Here is a 16,985-nt window from a genome sequence, read left to right on the forward strand (position 1 = left end):
TTCGTCGACGATTAGACACTTATGTGCATCCATTGCTGGTTTAGTTACCTTATCGATTGGAGTTGAAAAATGTTCTCTTTACCCCTTAGATTGATTCGGTGCACATAGCATGCATTTGCTTCATAGAAAAAACTGCTAAACGATCATGTAAATTTTATTTTTAGTACTATTTATTATTGCTATATAATTCGAATACAAATCAATCAAATCATAGCACACTATTGACACCGAAACCATGGGCAGGTTTATACAAAGGAAAAAAAGGGTAGGATGAGGGTGAAAAGAAAAGAAAATTAAACAAAACAATACACGCACAGAGACAGCACACAAACACAAAAGTCATTCAACTTTTCCAACTTCATCTCCTTGATACAACACTATGAATGGCTGCTATATACAGAAGCTGTGTAGCTGAAAGGATGATCAAGAATGCCTCCAGTGTTCTCTGCACGAAACAGAGCAAGTATGTTTCAATATAAAATCTCTGGAAGATTAAGGTTTGAACAGAAAAGAATTTCTTTTTATCTTACCAGACGGGCATTTCTGATACGAAGCTCAATCTCCTTGCAAGCAAAGCTGCACGAATTAGGTACCCGGTTAGCTTAATATAAAGAGAAAATAGTTTGAAGAATTTGTATACATATGCTGTTTTAGGATGGCAATGAGTAAGTACCCCATGGCAAGGAGGGTGAGGGTCCAGGCAACGGTAGCAGCTGCGGCTGCAGATGGCAAGCTATCAGCTGTCCAAGATCGAATATGGTTGATTCCGGAAATGGCTGAAGCAGCACCAACAACTCCGGCGATCAAAGCGAATGTTACAAAGAACCCGGTTGCAGCATTTCCCATTGGGAAGTATATGGGTGAGAAATGTGCTGGGAGATCAAAACCAGGACCTGCAAAGCCTCACTCAGATTTAGCAAATGGAGAGTGCATGTGATGTAAAGTCTAAACTAGAGAGAGAGAGAGAGAGAGAGAGAGGTTTACCAATAATGAAACCATGGTCAATAGCTCTGTTCATGGCCCAGCCTCCAATGCCCAACACAATGACACACATGCAGAAATTGAGAAGCAAAAGCAGGCCAGCAACAGACTTTAACTGCTGGTTGGCCATTTCTGTAAGATCAAAAGCTGCTGGATGAACCCAAAAGTGCAATGGAAAAGAAAAGGGTGGTTGTACGTGTTACATGTGTTAAGCACAAGAAATGGTCTTAGCTTATATATAAGCAATTGGCCATGGCATGCAGGTTTTGGTTCTTTTCTTGCCAAGGCTGCTGGTTCCAAAGGGCTTTGTGGGGTTGTAAAGGAGATGGATGCTTCATAGACAAGGCAAACCAAGCAAGAAATGCCAAGATTCTTACTTGCCTCACATTTTTAAGTCTTCTTTTTGGTGGTACATTCTTCTTCTAAGCTTTGTGCCATAAAATTGTTCCTAAGATATCAAAAAAGTTATATTCTTTGCCAGATGGGCACACATGAAACGCTGCGTTTCAGCCTTGATGTTCTAAAACCACCCACCGCCAGTCTCTCTTCGGTTAATTTTGTTTTTCCTATATTCGGTTACGGATTAACGGTCATGCTGAGAGTTCCCGCCATTTTTCAAAACATTGGAATCTCACACTTCCCAACTTCACTCTCTGATTTCCACAAAAATCTTACAAGCTTCTCCAAATGCTTGGTGGGTTTGATGAATTACACCAAATTGACCACCCCATCTTACAAGTCACTGCTCTCTGATCACTTAAGGAACCAAAAACTCAACGAAGCTCGTCTAGTTTTCAATGAAATCCCTTTTCCGAGTGTTAGTTTGTACACCATGATGATTACGGGCTATTCGAGACAACATAGGCTTGATGATGCTCTGAAACTGTTCTACGAAATGCCTGTGAAAGATACAGTGTGTTGGAATTCAATGATGAAAGGGTGTTTGGATTGTGGGGATTTAAGTAAGGCTAAGGAACTTTTTGATGGAATGCCTGGAAAGAGTGTGGTTTCTTGGACGACGATTATGAATGGGTTCTTGCAGTTTGGTGAAGTTCAGATGGCAGAACGCTTGTTCCGCGAGATGCCTGTGAGGGATGTGGCCGTGTGGAATTCAATGGTTCATGGATACTTTAGTAATGGACGAGTGGAAGATGCTAAAAACTTGTTTAAGCTAATGCCTTGTAAGAATGTGATTTCATGGACTTCGATGATTGCCGGGCTTGACCAGAATGGGAGGACAGATGAAGCTTTGCTGCTATTTTGGGAGATGATGGGTTCTGGTGTACAGCCCACTTTGACCACATTTGTGTCTGTAGTGACAGCTTGTGCAAATTTGTTGCGTTTACATTTAGGTGTTCAGATTCATGGTCAGATTGTCAAGTTAGGGTACTGCCTTGACGAGTTTGTAGCTGCTTCACTTATAACACTCTATGCGAACTGCAAGCAAATTGAGAATTCTTACAAGGTTTTCAAGGAGAGTTTACATAAAAATGTGGTAGTGTGGACAGCTCTTTTAACAGGATATGGTTTGAATTGTGAACACGAAGAAGCGTTAAAGGTTTTCAGGGACATGATGAAATTGGGTGTCCTTCCAAATCAGTCTTCTTTCACTAGTGCTTTGAATTCATGTTGTGGATTAGAAGATCTTGATAAGGGCAAGGAGATTCATACAACAGCTATTAAGCTAGGTTTTGAAAATGATGTCTTTGTCGGCAATTCTCTTATTGTCTTGCATACCAAATGTGGAAATATAAATGATGGAGTTGCTATATTTAAGAGAATTGGTGACCACAATATTGTATCATGGAACTCAACGATAGTTGGATGTGCAGAACATGGTTGTGGCATGTGGGCTTTGACTCTCTTTAGCCAAATGATACGTGCAGGTGTCATGCCAGATGAAATTACATTCACAGGGTTGCTTTCTGCATGTAGCCATTCTGGGATGTTGCAGAAAGCAAGACGCTTTTTCAAGTTTTTCTCGCAGCATAAGTCTGTTGAGGTGAAACTTGAGCACTATGCATGTATGGTGGATGTCTTAGGACGATGTGGTAAGTTGGAGGAAGCAGAGGAGCTGATAAAGAACATGCCTGTGCAAGCCAATAAGATGGTGTGGCTAACTCTACTTAGTGCTTGTCAGATGCATTCCAATTTGGATGTGGCTGAAAGAGCTGCAAAAAGCATTGACGATTTAGAACCAGACTGTAGTGATGCTTTTGTTATGCTATCTAATTTATATGCTTCTACAAATAGATGGAGTGATGTCGCCAGAATTCGAGAGAAGATGAAACATAGTGGAACTGTAAAACAACCTGGTTCCAGCTGGGTTACTTTGAAGGACTGAGGCATGCATTTCTTTCTGGTAGATAGGTTGAAGCGAGCAGATTCATCAAAAACTGGATTGGTTACAAGGCAAATCAAAGAAACTTGGTTTTTGTTCCTGATCAACAGTTTGCATTTCAGGATGTTGAGGCTGAACAAAAGGAAGAGATGTTGTCTTACCACAGAAAGAGACTATGATCTATGAAAGGAGATCAAAAATGGTTTGAGTGGGTTTTGGCAGACCAGTTGAGCTAGTGAAGATATTAACCAAAGATACTTGGATGAAAAAACCGCCACTTGTGCATTCAAACAATTTTCTTTACCTAACCATCTTTGCATGTTTTGCTTCTCTAATATTGCAGAGAGTAATTTCAGCCCATAGAGGATGCTGTAATGTAATGAGTTTAGGTCCTTAAGAACTGTCACAGAAGTTTTACAACCATAAAGCATGTCGTTCTGTGGTGTCCATCGAAGGCCAGGTGATCCCATATAGCATGTTCCAATGATGTACTGATGTACACCACCTTCAAGCATAAAGGAGTCAAAGATTGCTAATTTTTTTTTGTGGATTGGAGTGAGAGGTGATCCAAGGACATAGAGGAGATTGAGTTTGAACTGTTAGTGGCTTCACAAGAATTTATGTGATTTGACGAAATTGCAATCTAGCAAAAAGTTGCTTTATTTGGATGAAGGAATTTCGAATAATGAACTTGGATTTTACAAAAATTAATAGATTTTTCTGATGAAAAAAAGACTAGACAATATTAAATCGAATGAATTTGAAATAATTATATGACAAAAGTTCGATAAGAAAAATTTGAGCTCAGTTTGTAGCTTTGTGAAATGGGAATCAAATATTTGGGTTACAAACTTGCAAGAACTGAAAAGATAGGTTGTATATATATTTATACAGGATAGCCGCGTGGTGATAATGTTTTTTATTTATTTCCTTCCTTTGGAGGTTTGTTTTATGTATGTGATGTCTTAGCGTTTATGATTGTACACATGAAAAAATCAGCTTTCTGGAACTATATTTTTTCGCTTCGAGTCTAGGGAAGTGCATGCAGTGTAGAAATTTTAGGGCTACTTTAGGTTTTTTGTTTAAGCTGCTAGAACTACAGTATTTTGTTTCTTATTTAGTTCTCTAGTTCTTAGACTTGTTGGAGGGAGCGGTGGATTTCAAGTAGCATCTACCCATCGCCCATGTACAAAAGGGCTGTGGCTGTGGGGTGCACCCTTTAAGAGAACTGCTCTTGATGGAACTGAATACAGGATTCAGGTGCCTTTCTCCTCTTCCCTCTATGGTCCTGTTCATGGAACTCCCTATCCATCAGATTGTTGATGGGCTTCTTAACAACATGATGAGCACAAAGATTAGTAGCGGAGGGGCAGAAGAAAGAAGATGCGGGGAGCCTATCCAGATAACAGACGTGTTATTGCTGCACTTTGACAGAAGACGAAAAGAAACAAAACTCTGCTCAAACGAACTCAGGTTTAACTTTCTCTCTCATAGAGGAAGTCTACACACCAAATTGGCAGCAAAAACAGAAGCAAATCTGGCGATGCACCCATTCTCCTCCCAATTGAAAATTCGATTAAAGCCTAACCAAATTAAGAACAAAATCATTGCTGCAAATCTCGGATTATGTATCGGGACTGTACCTTCGTGCGACTTCTCGGAGGCGAAATCGTGAATAAGTTCAACAGCTGTGAATCGTGAATTAAGCCCGCCCATCTGCTAGGCGGGACCTCCTTTCTTTGTTTGTAATAAATCGTATCGCCGAGCGGCTGCACTGTACAATATATTTCAAACGTATAGCCACGCGGCTATACTCTCCGGGCGGGTAATAAGTAATATAGCCGTGCGGTAATGTTGGGTTTTTATTACAATTAATAGTATAGCCGACCGGCTATAATCGTAATTTTATAAAATAAAGTATTGCCTGCGGTTATGTTTTTAAAATATTCGTATATATTTAAACCTGTCGATCAATGCTTTATGCTTAATTTACGACTTGAACAGCTGGCATCAGGTCCAAAAAGGGTGAAAATGAAGTGAAGAATGGGAAAACTACTCACGTTCAGACCGTCCATGTTTGTCTCACCCCAAAACCATATGACGCCTGTCCCACCAAATCAAGTTTTCCCGCCAAGCGATGTCGGTCCCCATTGGCCACCACTCTATCCTCTGCTCTGCTGCGCTTCCTTCATCTCATACCTTGGCGAAATCGTAAATTAAGTTCAACAGCTGTGAATCGTAAATTAAGCCCGCCTAGCAGCTAGGCGGGTCCCTCTTTCTTTTTTTGTTAATAAATAGTATAGCCGGGCGGCTATACTATATAGCGTATAGCCGACCGGCTAGACTGGGATGTTTTTATTTTTTAAGAATTAATTGTACAGCCGCGCGGCTATACTGGGGTATTTTTATTTTTGAAAAATAATAGTATAGCCGGCTATACTCGTAATTTAAAAGCTGGCTAGGCGTCCTTAAGTATAGCTGCTATACGTTTAAATATAATATATTTAAAGGGTAAGCCCGATACTTGTTTTTTAAAAAAATTAAAGTGTAGCTCTACTCATAAGCCTCCTAAGAATATGTTCACCCCAAAGGCTAAGGCAAGGCAAGGGCTACTACTATTCACGTGAATAGTGGTAGCCTTGCCTTTTTGGTTCCACCCAAAAGGTTAGGGCAAGGGCAAGAAAAAAAAAAGAATATGCAACAAAATATAAACTTGTTATGTGTTTATAGGGAAAGTGAATAAAATTGTTATGTATTTATAGGGAAAACATCCATAATATTTTGGTTTATTTTTTATATAAAAAATTAAATTTTTTCCCTTTTTTTTTTTTTGCTCACTGACGTCAGTGCCTTTGAAGCAGGATCAGCCTTTGGGCTTACCCGGGCTGCTGGTTGCAAGCTGGAGGTCCAAACCCTTCAAAAGGGGCCTCCTGTCCTAGCAAAAGGCCCTGCACTGGAGGTGCTCTACGCGTTCCCTATTTTGTGATAAATAGTATAGCCGGTCGGCTATACTCTTTTATTACAGAATTTTCCCATTACACATACATATTCATATTATACACATACATATGTATTTTCTAATAATTCCGTTTTAGCGGGAGTTTAACTTCCTGAAATCATTTACATAATGATTCCTGCTTAAGGATCTTCTGGGTCAAGGCTATAAAAATAATTTTTATATATTATTGAATAAAAATACATACAATATTCACATATTATACACAAAATTTTCATATATTATTGAATAAAAGTGGGCACCCTTTTTTTCAATAAATAGTAACGGTTGAATTTCCGATCTCAGTATTGAAATGTCGATGAACAGACCAGGTATGAGAACAAAATGATATTAGAACAAAAATGACCTTGTTCATTTGCTAACTGTTGACAATCAAGAGATAAATATCCGATCTCAGTATTGAAATGTTGGTTACAACTCATCATAATGCCTAAAATATAACGCTCACTTCAAAAACATAGCTCATAGCCGAGCTCATTCATCCTCCTGGCTGCGTAGCCTGGCCAGCTTGTTGGTAACAACAACATCAAGCTGGGCTGCTCTCTCAACAATTTCTTTCCTCTTCCTCGTGGACACATTGTGTGCAATCTCCGCGCAGTAGGTCCTGATTAAGATAAGATAGCAAAAAGAATACAAAATTAGACATGAGATGTGAAACACTCACTCAGACCACAAGGGAAAAAAAAGAACCGGGCTCAGTTTACCTGTTGTGCATCATCAACAGTTCAAGTTCCTTTGCGTTGTGCACAACAAACTTCTTGAAATGATTAGGAAGATAATGGCGAGTCTTCTTGTCAGAGCCATAACCAATGTTGGGCATCAAAGTGCATCCCTTGAACTTTCTTCTTACACGAGAATCAATACCCTTTGGTCTCCTCCAATTGGTCTGTCAAAGAAACACATGATGAAACAAAATTACTCAAAGCAATTACAACCAAGGAAATGAAAAGGACCGACTAATAAACTTCGTAGGACAAAGTGGATGTTTGCAGGGTTATAGTAACAGAAAGCTGATGAGTAACGAAGCTAACTGTGTCGCAAGACCTGTAAAGCTTTTATGTATGCCCTGTTTAACGAAATGTCCAGCCACAAATATAAATCTGGACATCAGATACCATGGGCAATGACACCAAAAAAATACAACGCTCATGCACATTCACACATACAACAGACAAAAAGGAAGGGCAATCACAACTGTGACTAAAACAAAATGTACAAACTGCAATCTCAGTCGAAAGATGGTGATTTTAACTTAATAATCACAGGATGTCATAAACGTTAAATATTTTACATCATAGATTGCAGGATTACTCTTAAAACAAGAAACAATAGTAGAGACATTAATCATAAGAAAATAAAAGGAACTATTATAGTAATAGAAAATGGGGTGTGCAACATAGATCAGATGGTAGTGCATGTAAATATTCATCATTCAAAAGCAGAATAGATGGGTACAAATCATCACTTCTTGTTGCATATCCCCAAACAATAAAAACCTTTTGTTTTAACATGGAGAAAAATAAATGTTCAGGATACAGAGAAAAAAACACTGAGATCAAAACTTCCAGAGTGGCAAAATCAAAACTTTCATTGTTACACCAGATCAGATAGTCGATCACTAATTCACCCTATTGCATCTTAAGATGCAAGTAAGACAGGGCATAGAAGTTATCCTCATATCCATCAAAACCAAGTTTTAAAAAAATGAAATTGCCAAATAAAAAATGCTTTTACACTGAAAAAAACACAACAAAAAAATTCACGACAGATATATTGCAATGGAATCAGATATGAATACGTCCATCACCATCTTGCATCTGTTGATGCAAGTAAGACTGGGGCGACAACAATATCATCATTTTCACCACATAACTCAACACGAACAGAATACAAAATGAAAACAAAAAAAAAAAGATCAGGAAAATGAACACGAAGGTTGTAGAACTGGAAGCTGATAAATGTGAAGGTTTTATACCTTGACGGAGACCTTGCGGTCACTTTGAGGCCTTTTGAACTGCTTGACCCTCTTCTTCACGATAGCCTTATTCAGCAGCGGCACCGCCATTTTCACTTACCTCCTGCAATAATTTTTAACCAAGAAAGAAGATTGAACTGCATTAGCTAAAACCAATCGAAATAATTAAAACGAATAGAACAGATTTGAAACCCTAGGCTAGAGAGGCGGAGAGAAAGAGAGATATGCTCACAGTGAAGTTTAGGGTTTTTGCTGAGCCGCCGAGCTCCAGTTTCTACTGGCGCCTCTGCTTTTATAAGCAAAAGTGCGAGCTTTCGGGGTACTAGGGTTTTGTCATTTGGGGTAGTCTAGAATTGGGTCTGTTTGGTTACTGGCTTAACATAACCCCGTTTAAAAGAGCTGGGCTTCCCACCAAACGAAAGAAGAGCTGGGCTTAAAAGGGCCCACTGATTAATTTCCATTTTGGACTTGAAAAACTAGACATAGCGAACTATCGTGGAGGAGTAATCAATTTCTCTCTGGGCACCCTCATTTCTCCTTCTTTGGACACCCAATTGGATCATATTTTTCCAAGAACGCCATTCATTTTACTCACTGAAACTAGTTCTTTCTTTGGACACCCCTTTTCCATTATTCACTTTCTACTCGACATTGAAATCTAAAATAAGAGTAGATAGTATGATCTAATCGTCATGTATGATTATTATCAGGATAAAATGTAAGATTTTTGCACAATTTATTTCAGTTTACGGTTTTAAGAATTTTTAGATTTGCAACATATACTGTGAACTAAAGTCGCGCAACTTATAAGCATACCATTGTTGTTGACCCCACAATTTGATGATGTGCGATTTCCTGTAACTGCACACTTAAGTTTGTTACTTATTCTTTTTTTCCTTTTTTTTAAGGACCTTTTCTATTGAGAGGGACAATAATAATACTAAACTCACATATTACACAGATGCTAGGACTCTAACCCAGGACCTTTCCTAGAGGACCTTGATTACTTCTTCTTTGTTTGCTAGCAATGTCAACGTTATGACGAAGAGATTACTATTTTTTCAGTACAGTTATCTAATGCAACGTATCTTTATCCATATATATTGCAAAGACTCATCTACAATTTTTTGTTTCCCTCTTTTGGGTAGATACAAATGAAAAACGTAGATTCAGCTGGTTGCAGGTTTACTCTGTAACCTCCATTATACAAAGCTTATCAAAAGAAGAGGCCTTTAAAGAGCTGTAAATCGTCCAACCCAACTCATAGGAGTTGGGAGAGCTGGGAGTAACATCCACCCACTCTTTGTCCACCAACTCAACATGTAAATTTTGCTTCGGAGTAGCGTAGAACTGGAGTTTATTGATCTGTTTACTCAGCTTCTTCATAAAGCTCGTTGAGAATATAATGTCAAAACCTTCATCAAAATCCTTTCGGCCTTTGAAGATTTGGATCCCAACATCAGATTTCCACGAATTAACAAACCCAAGAAGTACTGGGTTTGCACCGGCGTATCCTGGATTTGTGCTGCATACCTGTAAGAAGAAGCAGAGGCAATCAATCGAGTGAGAGAAGAAGATATGCTTAAGTGATGATCAACAATGCAAGCAGTCACAGCATTCATATGTATTATAACTTGAGAGCCCGCTCAAATATAATCTATATAACGAGTTTTTCTGACCTCAATATAATCCACACCCATTTCACCAAGACTCTCTGGAATATTGTTTGATGAAAGCAAACTGAAAATTCCTCCGGATCCAACAGGTGATTGAAGTATTTCCCAAGGTGATTTCATCAAAATCTTATGCTTCTTCTCTGCTTCAACCGAGTTGCTGACAACTGGAAGTTTCTCTTCCTCTAAGAACCAAACCTGTGGAGAATCAAAGAGAACGTAAGAACCAAACCCAAATTTTGATCAGAATGTCATACCCTCTACTATCAGTCTAAAACAAGATTTAATAAAAATTTTAATAGCTGAACATTCAAAGGAAAAGTTTATGTTGAATTCATTTGAGCATTGATGCCTGTGCAGTGGGCATTACTGTTTCCATGGAGTACTGAATTGTAACCATTATTACAATGTTTTGACAATTAATGCGATTAATAATACTATCATGCTGTGCCAATCAAAACTATAAAGACTCTTCATGTGATGCTGTAACTACAAACCTTTTCAGGGACGAAGCCGAAGTAATCGTTTTCTGAGAAATGCATCCTTAAAGGTTGAATTTCCTGGGCCGAGCAAACCAGAACCAAAGGCACTGATGCCCGATTTTCCATCTGCGACAAGGAATGTTCAATAGATTTCTCCAATCATTATCCAAACAAGAGTATCCCCTGCCACCCCGCAAAGAAAAGGGAAGAAATAATGTTGACCATTTTTATGCCAGTTTTTCTTACAAGTACAAACATGAATCTAGTGGAGAACTATGAAGTACTCAGTGAAGTTTCTAGAATGAAATGAGATCATGAATACACTCAAGGAAACTGACAACTCAAATATGCACACATTCCAGCATGCATCTTCACAAGAAAAAGAAAATCTCTACATATATGGCATTTGTTTGACATCGTTTTCCCCACTCAAATTTACTTGAGAAAAAAAGTCTATATTAAGAATATAGTTTAAATTGAAGTGGAGAACTGAAACAACAAAATCTTGATATGCACATAACACCAAATCTCCAGCCAGAACCTGTAGTCATCAAAAATTTATTCCAAACTTTACAATGGAAGGGAGCAAATGAAAAGGTATAGATTATCTTTAAAGATGATGGGGAAAAAGCACCTAAAATGAAAATTCTTGAATGAGTATCACCTTTATAAATCTCTGGTTATCACAAAGTAATGTCTGAAGAAAGGGAGATACTGATTTCTCAATGCCATCGGAATTTTCAAGATCAGGGTTACAGGCCAGTTGTGGTTCTTGCGGATTCCCACTGTCATTTACAACCAAAGCAATGGCAACTTTCCCTTTAGATATGAGATCTACTCCTTTCTCTTGCAAATGAAAATGTGTACCCAGCTTATCTTTACTTGCAGAAGAAACGAGACATTCCTCTGATATTTCCAGAGTGCTAGTTGTTTCTTTGGCTTTAAGGGCACTGACCATCTCAGTTACATTCCATCTGAATTAAGAAGCCAAACAAAGGTTAAATCATCAATGCAAATCCATCTGGCAGTAGAGCAGACATCCCTCATGCTTCTCCTTCATGAATCAGATGAACAAGAAACTAAAGTGTAAACAAATCATATTAAATTCACCTTTTAGAGAGTATCTCAACATTTTCCAGAGCCTGTTGAAGCAATTTTGAATTTACACCAACAATCTGATCAGCAAGTAAGCTCCGCTGTGCTTTCTCTCCAAATCTTAACCCATCAAATACATGTTTTTGCTCCATTTCACACAGTTTCTTCTTTGCTGCTATGAGGCGCTTTTGCATCTTTTTTCTCTCTTTCCATTCCTGAAAAGTATCAAAAGATGAATAACTAAAGGAAACAAATAGCATGGTAATTATAAGGGAACGATGGGATGTTCATTTACCTCTACAATGTACTACAGTAACCTGCACTAGAAAGCTTTGCTAAAAGTATGTGCAATGCCTTAATTGTTATATTATAACTTTAGCCTCAAAAGGTCTCAATGATTACTTGTCTACCAAAAATGAGGTGAATGTAACTCCCTTTCTGCCTTTTGTTCACCCGCCTGATCTCTTCATAGCAATCCAGTGATAAGAAATGTAATCATTTACTTATGTACAAATTGTATATTCACATATATTCAATAAAATTTGTCCAACAACAAAAAAAACCCTAATCTAACAGAAAACCACTTGCCATCTCCACATTTTTAATTTGGATAGCTAGTGGGAAGAAAAGGCTGAAACAATCTAACTACAAATCTCATAGATGATATGGCTTAGGACCAATCTCCATAAGATCACCTAATCCACCTATAATTCAGCCCAAAGCAAGCCAGGAGTTCCCTACAGTAAACAGCCTATGAGAGGACATAATAATACTATATACAAGTAAATCCAATTAGCCTTTACCACATCTATTGTAACCAAAACACCAACAGGTGGGACTTTGACTTGGTAATTCTTTCAATGAACATTATAATGCATGAGATATTAGATTTTGCCAAGTAGTAACAAATAACTAAGATTCTTTAGTGTAGAACAAGAGAGTGTGCCTCACAAGCTGGCGCCTTTCTTTCTTGGACCTCTCATCAAAGCGTAAATTTAGTTCAAGGAGTCCCTTTGGAGGTGTAATGAGCATTTCTTTTCTTTGCACATCAACATTTGGAACAATTTCTTCGACAAACGGTATCCACACAAGGTGACCAGATAATCTTGTTCCTGTTGGCCTTGGCTTTCCAGTTGAATCAAGGATATCTAGAGATGTATCAAGCATGACCTGTAGAAGATCACTAGCTCCGCTGTTGAAAACATTAACAACATTTCCCACAGGTTCACCAGTTTCCTGAAAGCGAAGAACATAACTTACGGCATTAAAAATCTAGGTTGAGTTCCTACGAATGATGAGAATAGATAAAGATAAGCTTCTCCCAAAGTAAGAGAAAGTAAACCGACAAGGATAAATAAAAGCTAGTGCTAAAAGTCAGACAATGCATTTTCAAGCAAAAGTTGATAATGAACTTTAAATGTGTGTGTGCATTAAATAAAATATAGTTAATAAACAAATTATCTTATCAAAGGAAGAATTTCAGTATGAAATGATATTATGATACCAATATTTATCTTGTGGATCTCAGGGATACAAATGAAATTAGATGTAAGGATCCTGCACATATGCTCATGCACAAAGCCATATCTTTAAAAATACAATACATTATCAACACAAACCTTAAGAATAACTCTCATCCCGACAAGATCACGAGTATAGAGTTCGCCTTCCTCCAACTGCGGCCTATCTTCTTCCCTCACAAGTAAAGTTGAACCAATAAGCTGCCTAGCCTGAACGAATTATCCATGGTTATTGACACATTAACACAAAAAAGTTCTCAATGACAAAGATAAATGCCTACGGAAGTTTAATCGTGAAACTCTATTAGCCGACATACTAATAGCAAATATATTTTAAACCCAAATTAGGCTCCCCCATATATTTTCTGCATAAATAGAACAAGGAGAATGTAGGCCCAATTAGGTTATCACCACATATTTTATGCATAAACAGAACTAACGAAAAGAAAAATTGAAACAAGTGAACTAATACATGAACAACAGAAAAATAAATAAAATAAAATAAAAAAGCTAGCTCTCAATAAGCTCACCTCGTCCACTGTTTCAATTCCTCTCAATCTAAGTATCCAACTCTTCTGGCCAGGGTGTCCTCTTCCCTCCACCAGCTCAACTTCTTGAACTGTTTCTCTGCCGGAAATTTGTTGTCTCAGCCATCTTTTTCCAGGCTAATAAAAAGAACATCAATTTACCATAAAACAAATGATAATATTCAACGACAAACACCCTCAAAGAATGACATTCCAAATCCATTTCAATTTTTACCTTGGAAAACCGCAATTCAGGAAAGTCAGTGCTGGGTTTCACACGAATCTCCCCTTGAAGCCCGTGGACATTGGAAATATACCCAACTTTAGTGAATCCTGATTCAATCTCAGCAGTCTCAACAATCTCTTCAGTGACTGAAGTGGCAAAACAGACAATCAAATAAATCTATTATACAATTCACTAGAAAAAAGGATTTCAAAATCATCAAAGGGTATTCCACATGTGTATCCAGAAAGACCAAATCCACCAAATGACATTTTCATAAACACTGCATGGAATATTCTGTCATATGCATAACAATTGTTACAATTATATCATTGCTGGAGGGAACAAAGAAAAGGAACAAAAACAGGCAGACTCAAACATGGAAAGATTATGCAACTTGCATAAGCACGAAGCAAATTACACCAAAGAACAAATCTATGAACTACAGGTAAGTTCAAACAATAGAACAATCCTATCGCATGAAACAAAGCCCCTCAGAAAATTTACCCATGGTCCATGAAAATTATGCATGTGTCTAAAACCAGTAAACTCTCACACTTCATCAAAGACTTAAACACAAATTCTTATGAGGCTAAATTAAGTGCCTACACAAGAAACTATAGCATAGTTAAAATCATGCATGTATTTTAAACCAGTAAACTCTCACACAACATCAAAGACTTAAACACAATCCTTAAGAGGCCAAATTAAGTGTCTAAAAATGCAACTTCACAAGCTTATCACGTGCACAAAATACATGTGTTTGTGAAAAAAAATCTAACACAATAATTACTGGTGGTTCAACTTAATTTATGAACTTAGACTCAAACTTACTAAACTCAGCTCATTTTTTTAGCTTCTCTGAGCCACTGAAAACAAAAATTAAGCAGACCCGGTAAACAAAAGAGTGAGATAAACAAAACCCATCATCAACATGGAGTTCAAAGTGAAACAAAAAGTCCACTTGATAATTAAAGTACAGGTAAGTTACCAGTGCTGTGCAGAGGAGGGAGGGCAAGGCGGTAACGAGTCAAGGGCAACCGGAGGGGTGAGGAAACTGATTCAGCACGTCGACTTTGAAGTGGAGCAACGAGTCTATGAGAGGTCGGGGGAAAACTGGGAATTGGGTTTGAAGAACAGAGAATGGAAGCTCTCTGCATTTTTGGGTTCTTGCCCACTGACGACGAGTTTTACACCAGGATAACGGACTATACAAATTTTAATTTTAATTTTATTAATTTATATGGATTCTACACATTAATAAGCGGGCAATATTTTTTTTGGGTGGATGGACGTGTGAGTTTGTAATAACCCATTGGGCTAATTTCTTGTGCTCCGCTTTTGGGCTTTTACCCTAGTTCTACCCAAAAAAAATTATGTGATAATTTCTAGAGGGGAATAAATTCAATTTTAAGTGTAAGGGTGTCGACTCATAACCCTGGACAACTGGCCTAATCTAGGTATACAATTATCTTACAACTGGCCTAATATTTGGTTACCGTCTTACTACTTTTATTTATCTCACAATTAACAGCATGTTTAGGAGTGCTTTTTGACCACTAAAAGCCATGCTGAAATCGTTTGGTATAAATTTCTAGATGTGCTTTTGGGTCATAGAAGCGCTTTTTCATAAAACACTTGGATTTCTTCTGAAAATTTCAACATATTTATAATAAAAGCGCTTCCTAAATAAGTAGTCCTAAACTAGCCCTAAAAGTGGTACGAATGCCACTAATTTACAAGAATGTTGTTCCAATATGATGTAAGAGGACTTACTTGCACACTGTCATGACTAACAAATAATACTTCAGATATGCATCTATCTATACTATTATTCAGATTAGCCCCACCTATGTACCAATTGGTTTTTTAATTATTTTTTAATATTTTTGTATTAGAATTGTAAAAGATAAAAGGAGCATTTTTGCTCACCATTTTAACTAAAGGTGTATGTATGCTCACTACTCTTCTCAATACTTAACATTTGTCCATAAGTATAACCATTGTTATATAAATCAAAGCAAAAAGTTAATCATAGTTATGCCTATGTACACATGTCAAGTATTAAGAACGATAGTGAGTATACACCTTGAGTTAAATGATTAGCACAAATATTTCCAAAGATAAAATAGGTCTAGATATGTGTCGTGAAAATAGAACCCATGTTCTTTTTTAGTTTTTATAATTTTGAATTTTTTTAAATATAAGAAATGATTAATTTACTTTATTGTTTTCATTTAATAAATAGTCTCATTTGTTAAAATTTCATTAATCAATAACATTTTTTAGTATTTTAAATATTTAGGCTTTTGCCTTTATACTATATATATATATATATATATATATATATATATAGGGCTTTCCCAACCAAGACTTTCTCTGTCTCTTCTAACATTTTATACCAAAAATCGTAGTGCAGGTGGCGATATTTTGGCAATAAATTGTTTTCCCCAGTCTATAGATAGATACTTCGTATAGAAACAAAAGGCACGTGTGAACTGGTGATGAGAGGGTCAGGCCATGGTGGTCGTACTACATGACAACAGCCTATGTGCGCTCCAACCCACTGTTTTTTTTTTTAATCTCTCTCCTCTTTTTGTTTTCTTTTTGTTTTTTTTTTTTTTTTTTGCATGAGAAGTTGAAAACACTTTGAGTTGAAAGGGACCCCACACACAATAGTTGCAAGTTGCATAAGATTGCTCAAGTAATTTTTGACATCAAACACTCCCTAATCCCTGTCCCCACTGAGAAGAGACAAGGAAATAGAGACAATTTAATTTTTTTTATTAAAAAAATTCAAGTGATATTTGTTTTAGGATCTTTCTTATTGAGAGGGGCAATAGTATCGCTAAACTCATACACAAATGTTAAGACTCGAATTCATGACCCTTCCTTAGGGGGGCGCATTTACTCTAAACCATTATACTAGTGGGTCATTTACCATTCCAAATGATATTAAAAAAGACTAAATACATAAAATTTCACCTCCGAAATGTCCTCATTCTATAAAAGTTGAACCTAGGTATGTATACTCTGTTTTATCTTGGAAAGGAATATAGTAATGTACTTTAGAATAGTTTTTTGTGGACATCCTATTATGACTCACACAAGGTTTAATATATGGATAAGATAATTCATTTTATGTTAATTTC

General features: G+C 37.2%; 4 protein-coding genes and 3 non-coding genes across 7 annotated transcripts; 1 reads left to right on the top strand and 6 right to left on the bottom strand.

The window, feature by feature from the left end:
- Nucleotides 1-148: 148 nt before the first annotated feature.
- LOC103325034 (membrane protein PM19L) lies at nucleotides 149-1,237 on the bottom strand. Its single transcript, XM_008227157.3, has 4 exons — nucleotides 985-1,237; nucleotides 674-893; nucleotides 531-576; nucleotides 149-445 (listed from the first exon to the last, which is right to left on the bottom strand). The coding sequence occupies exons 1-4, from the start codon at nucleotides 1,109-1,111 to the stop codon at nucleotides 359-361; spliced, it is 480 nt and encodes a 159-aa protein (XP_008225379.2). The 5' UTR covers nucleotides 1,112-1,237; the 3' UTR covers nucleotides 149-358.
- Nucleotides 1,238-1,318: 81 nt separating this feature from the next.
- LOC103325069 (Pentatricopeptide repeat (PPR) superfamily protein) lies at nucleotides 1,319-3,866 on the top strand. The gene has a single exon (XM_089048899.1). The coding sequence runs from the start codon at nucleotides 1,463-1,465 to the stop codon at nucleotides 3,323-3,325; it is 1,863 nt and encodes a 620-aa protein (XP_088905025.1). The 5' UTR covers nucleotides 1,319-1,462; the 3' UTR covers nucleotides 3,326-3,866.
- A 2,784-nt stretch (nucleotides 3,867-6,650) lies between these two features.
- LOC103325032 (Ribosomal protein L32e) lies at nucleotides 6,651-8,666 on the bottom strand. The gene is made up of 4 exons (XM_008227156.3): nucleotides 8,546-8,666; nucleotides 8,314-8,416; nucleotides 7,043-7,224; nucleotides 6,651-6,942 (listed from the first exon to the last, which is right to left on the bottom strand). The coding sequence occupies exons 2-4, from the start codon at nucleotides 8,401-8,403 to the stop codon at nucleotides 6,813-6,815; spliced, it is 402 nt and encodes a 133-aa protein (XP_008225378.1). The 5' UTR covers nucleotides 8,404-8,416; nucleotides 8,546-8,666; the 3' UTR covers nucleotides 6,651-6,812.
- Nucleotides 7,559-7,642, bottom strand: LOC148918475 (small nucleolar RNA Z196/R39/R59 family). Its single transcript, XR_016125761.1, has one exon. It is a non-coding gene; the product is annotated as a small nucleolar RNA Z196/R39/R59 family (small nucleolar RNA).
- On the bottom strand, nucleotides 7,734-7,809 carry LOC148918476 (small nucleolar RNA Z195/SNORD33/SNORD32 family). The gene has a single exon (XR_016125760.1). It is a non-coding gene; the product is annotated as a small nucleolar RNA Z195/SNORD33/SNORD32 family (small nucleolar RNA).
- LOC148918477 (small nucleolar RNA U31b) lies at nucleotides 8,120-8,201 on the bottom strand. The gene has a single exon (XR_016125720.1). It is a non-coding gene; the product is annotated as a small nucleolar RNA U31b (small nucleolar RNA).
- Nucleotides 8,667-9,383: 717 nt separating the features above from the next.
- Nucleotides 9,384-15,048, bottom strand: LOC103325031 (16S rRNA processing protein RimM family). Its single transcript, XM_008227155.2, has 10 exons — nucleotides 14,825-15,048; nucleotides 13,846-13,982; nucleotides 13,614-13,748; nucleotides 13,183-13,293; nucleotides 12,515-12,799; nucleotides 11,579-11,778; nucleotides 11,133-11,442; nucleotides 10,484-10,594; nucleotides 9,993-10,184; nucleotides 9,384-9,846 (listed from the first exon to the last, which is right to left on the bottom strand). The coding sequence occupies exons 1-10, from the start codon at nucleotides 14,991-14,993 to the stop codon at nucleotides 9,499-9,501; spliced, it is 1,998 nt and encodes a 665-aa protein (XP_008225377.2). The 5' UTR covers nucleotides 14,994-15,048; the 3' UTR covers nucleotides 9,384-9,498.
- Nucleotides 15,049-16,985: the final 1,937 nt, after the last annotated feature.

This window comes from Prunus mume, linkage group LG3 (assembly GCF_029339155.1).
Source record: "Prunus mume cultivar Tortuosa linkage group LG3, ASM2933915v1, whole genome shotgun sequence".
Classification (NCBI taxonomy): Eukaryota; Viridiplantae; Streptophyta; class Magnoliopsida; order Rosales; family Rosaceae; genus Prunus; species Prunus mume.

Coding starts and splice junctions, on each gene's coding strand:
- LOC103325032 (XM_008227156.3), bottom strand. CDS start 8,403: ATGGCGGTGCCGCTGCTGAATAAGGCTATCGTGAAGAAGAGGGTCAAG. Junction 7,225..8,313: donor ACCGCAAGGTCTCCGTCAAG/GTATAAAACCTT, acceptor TTTCTTTGACAG/ACCAATTGGAGGAGACCAAA. Junction 6,943..7,042: donor CTGTTGATGATGCACAACAG/GTAAACTGAGCC, acceptor TATCTTAATCAG/GACCTACTGCGCGGAGATTG.
- LOC103325069 (XM_089048899.1), top strand. CDS start 1,463: ATGGGCACACATGAAACGCTGCGTTTCAGCCTTGATGTTCTAAAACCA.
- LOC103325034 (XM_008227157.3), bottom strand. CDS start 1,111: ATGGCCAACCAGCAGTTAAAGTCTGTTGCTGGCCTGCTTTTGCTTCTC. Junction 894..984: donor TGACCATGGTTTCATTATTG/GTAAACCTCTCT, acceptor GAGGCTTTGCAG/GTCCTGGTTTTGATCTCCCA. Junction 577..673: donor CTCACCCTCCTTGCCATGGG/GTACTTACTCAT, acceptor TAATTCGTGCAG/CTTTGCTTGCAAGGAGATTG.
- LOC103325031 (XM_008227155.2), bottom strand. CDS start 14,993: ATGCAGAGAGCTTCCATTCTCTGTTCTTCAAACCCAATTCCCAGTTTT. Junction 12,800..13,182: donor GGATGAGAGTTATTCTTAAG/GTTTGTGTTGAT, acceptor CTTCGCTTTCAG/GAAACTGGTGAACCTGTGGG. Junction 10,595..11,132: donor ATAACCAGAGATTTATAAAG/GTGATACTCATT, acceptor TCCTTGTCGCAG/ATGGAAAATCGGGCATCAGT.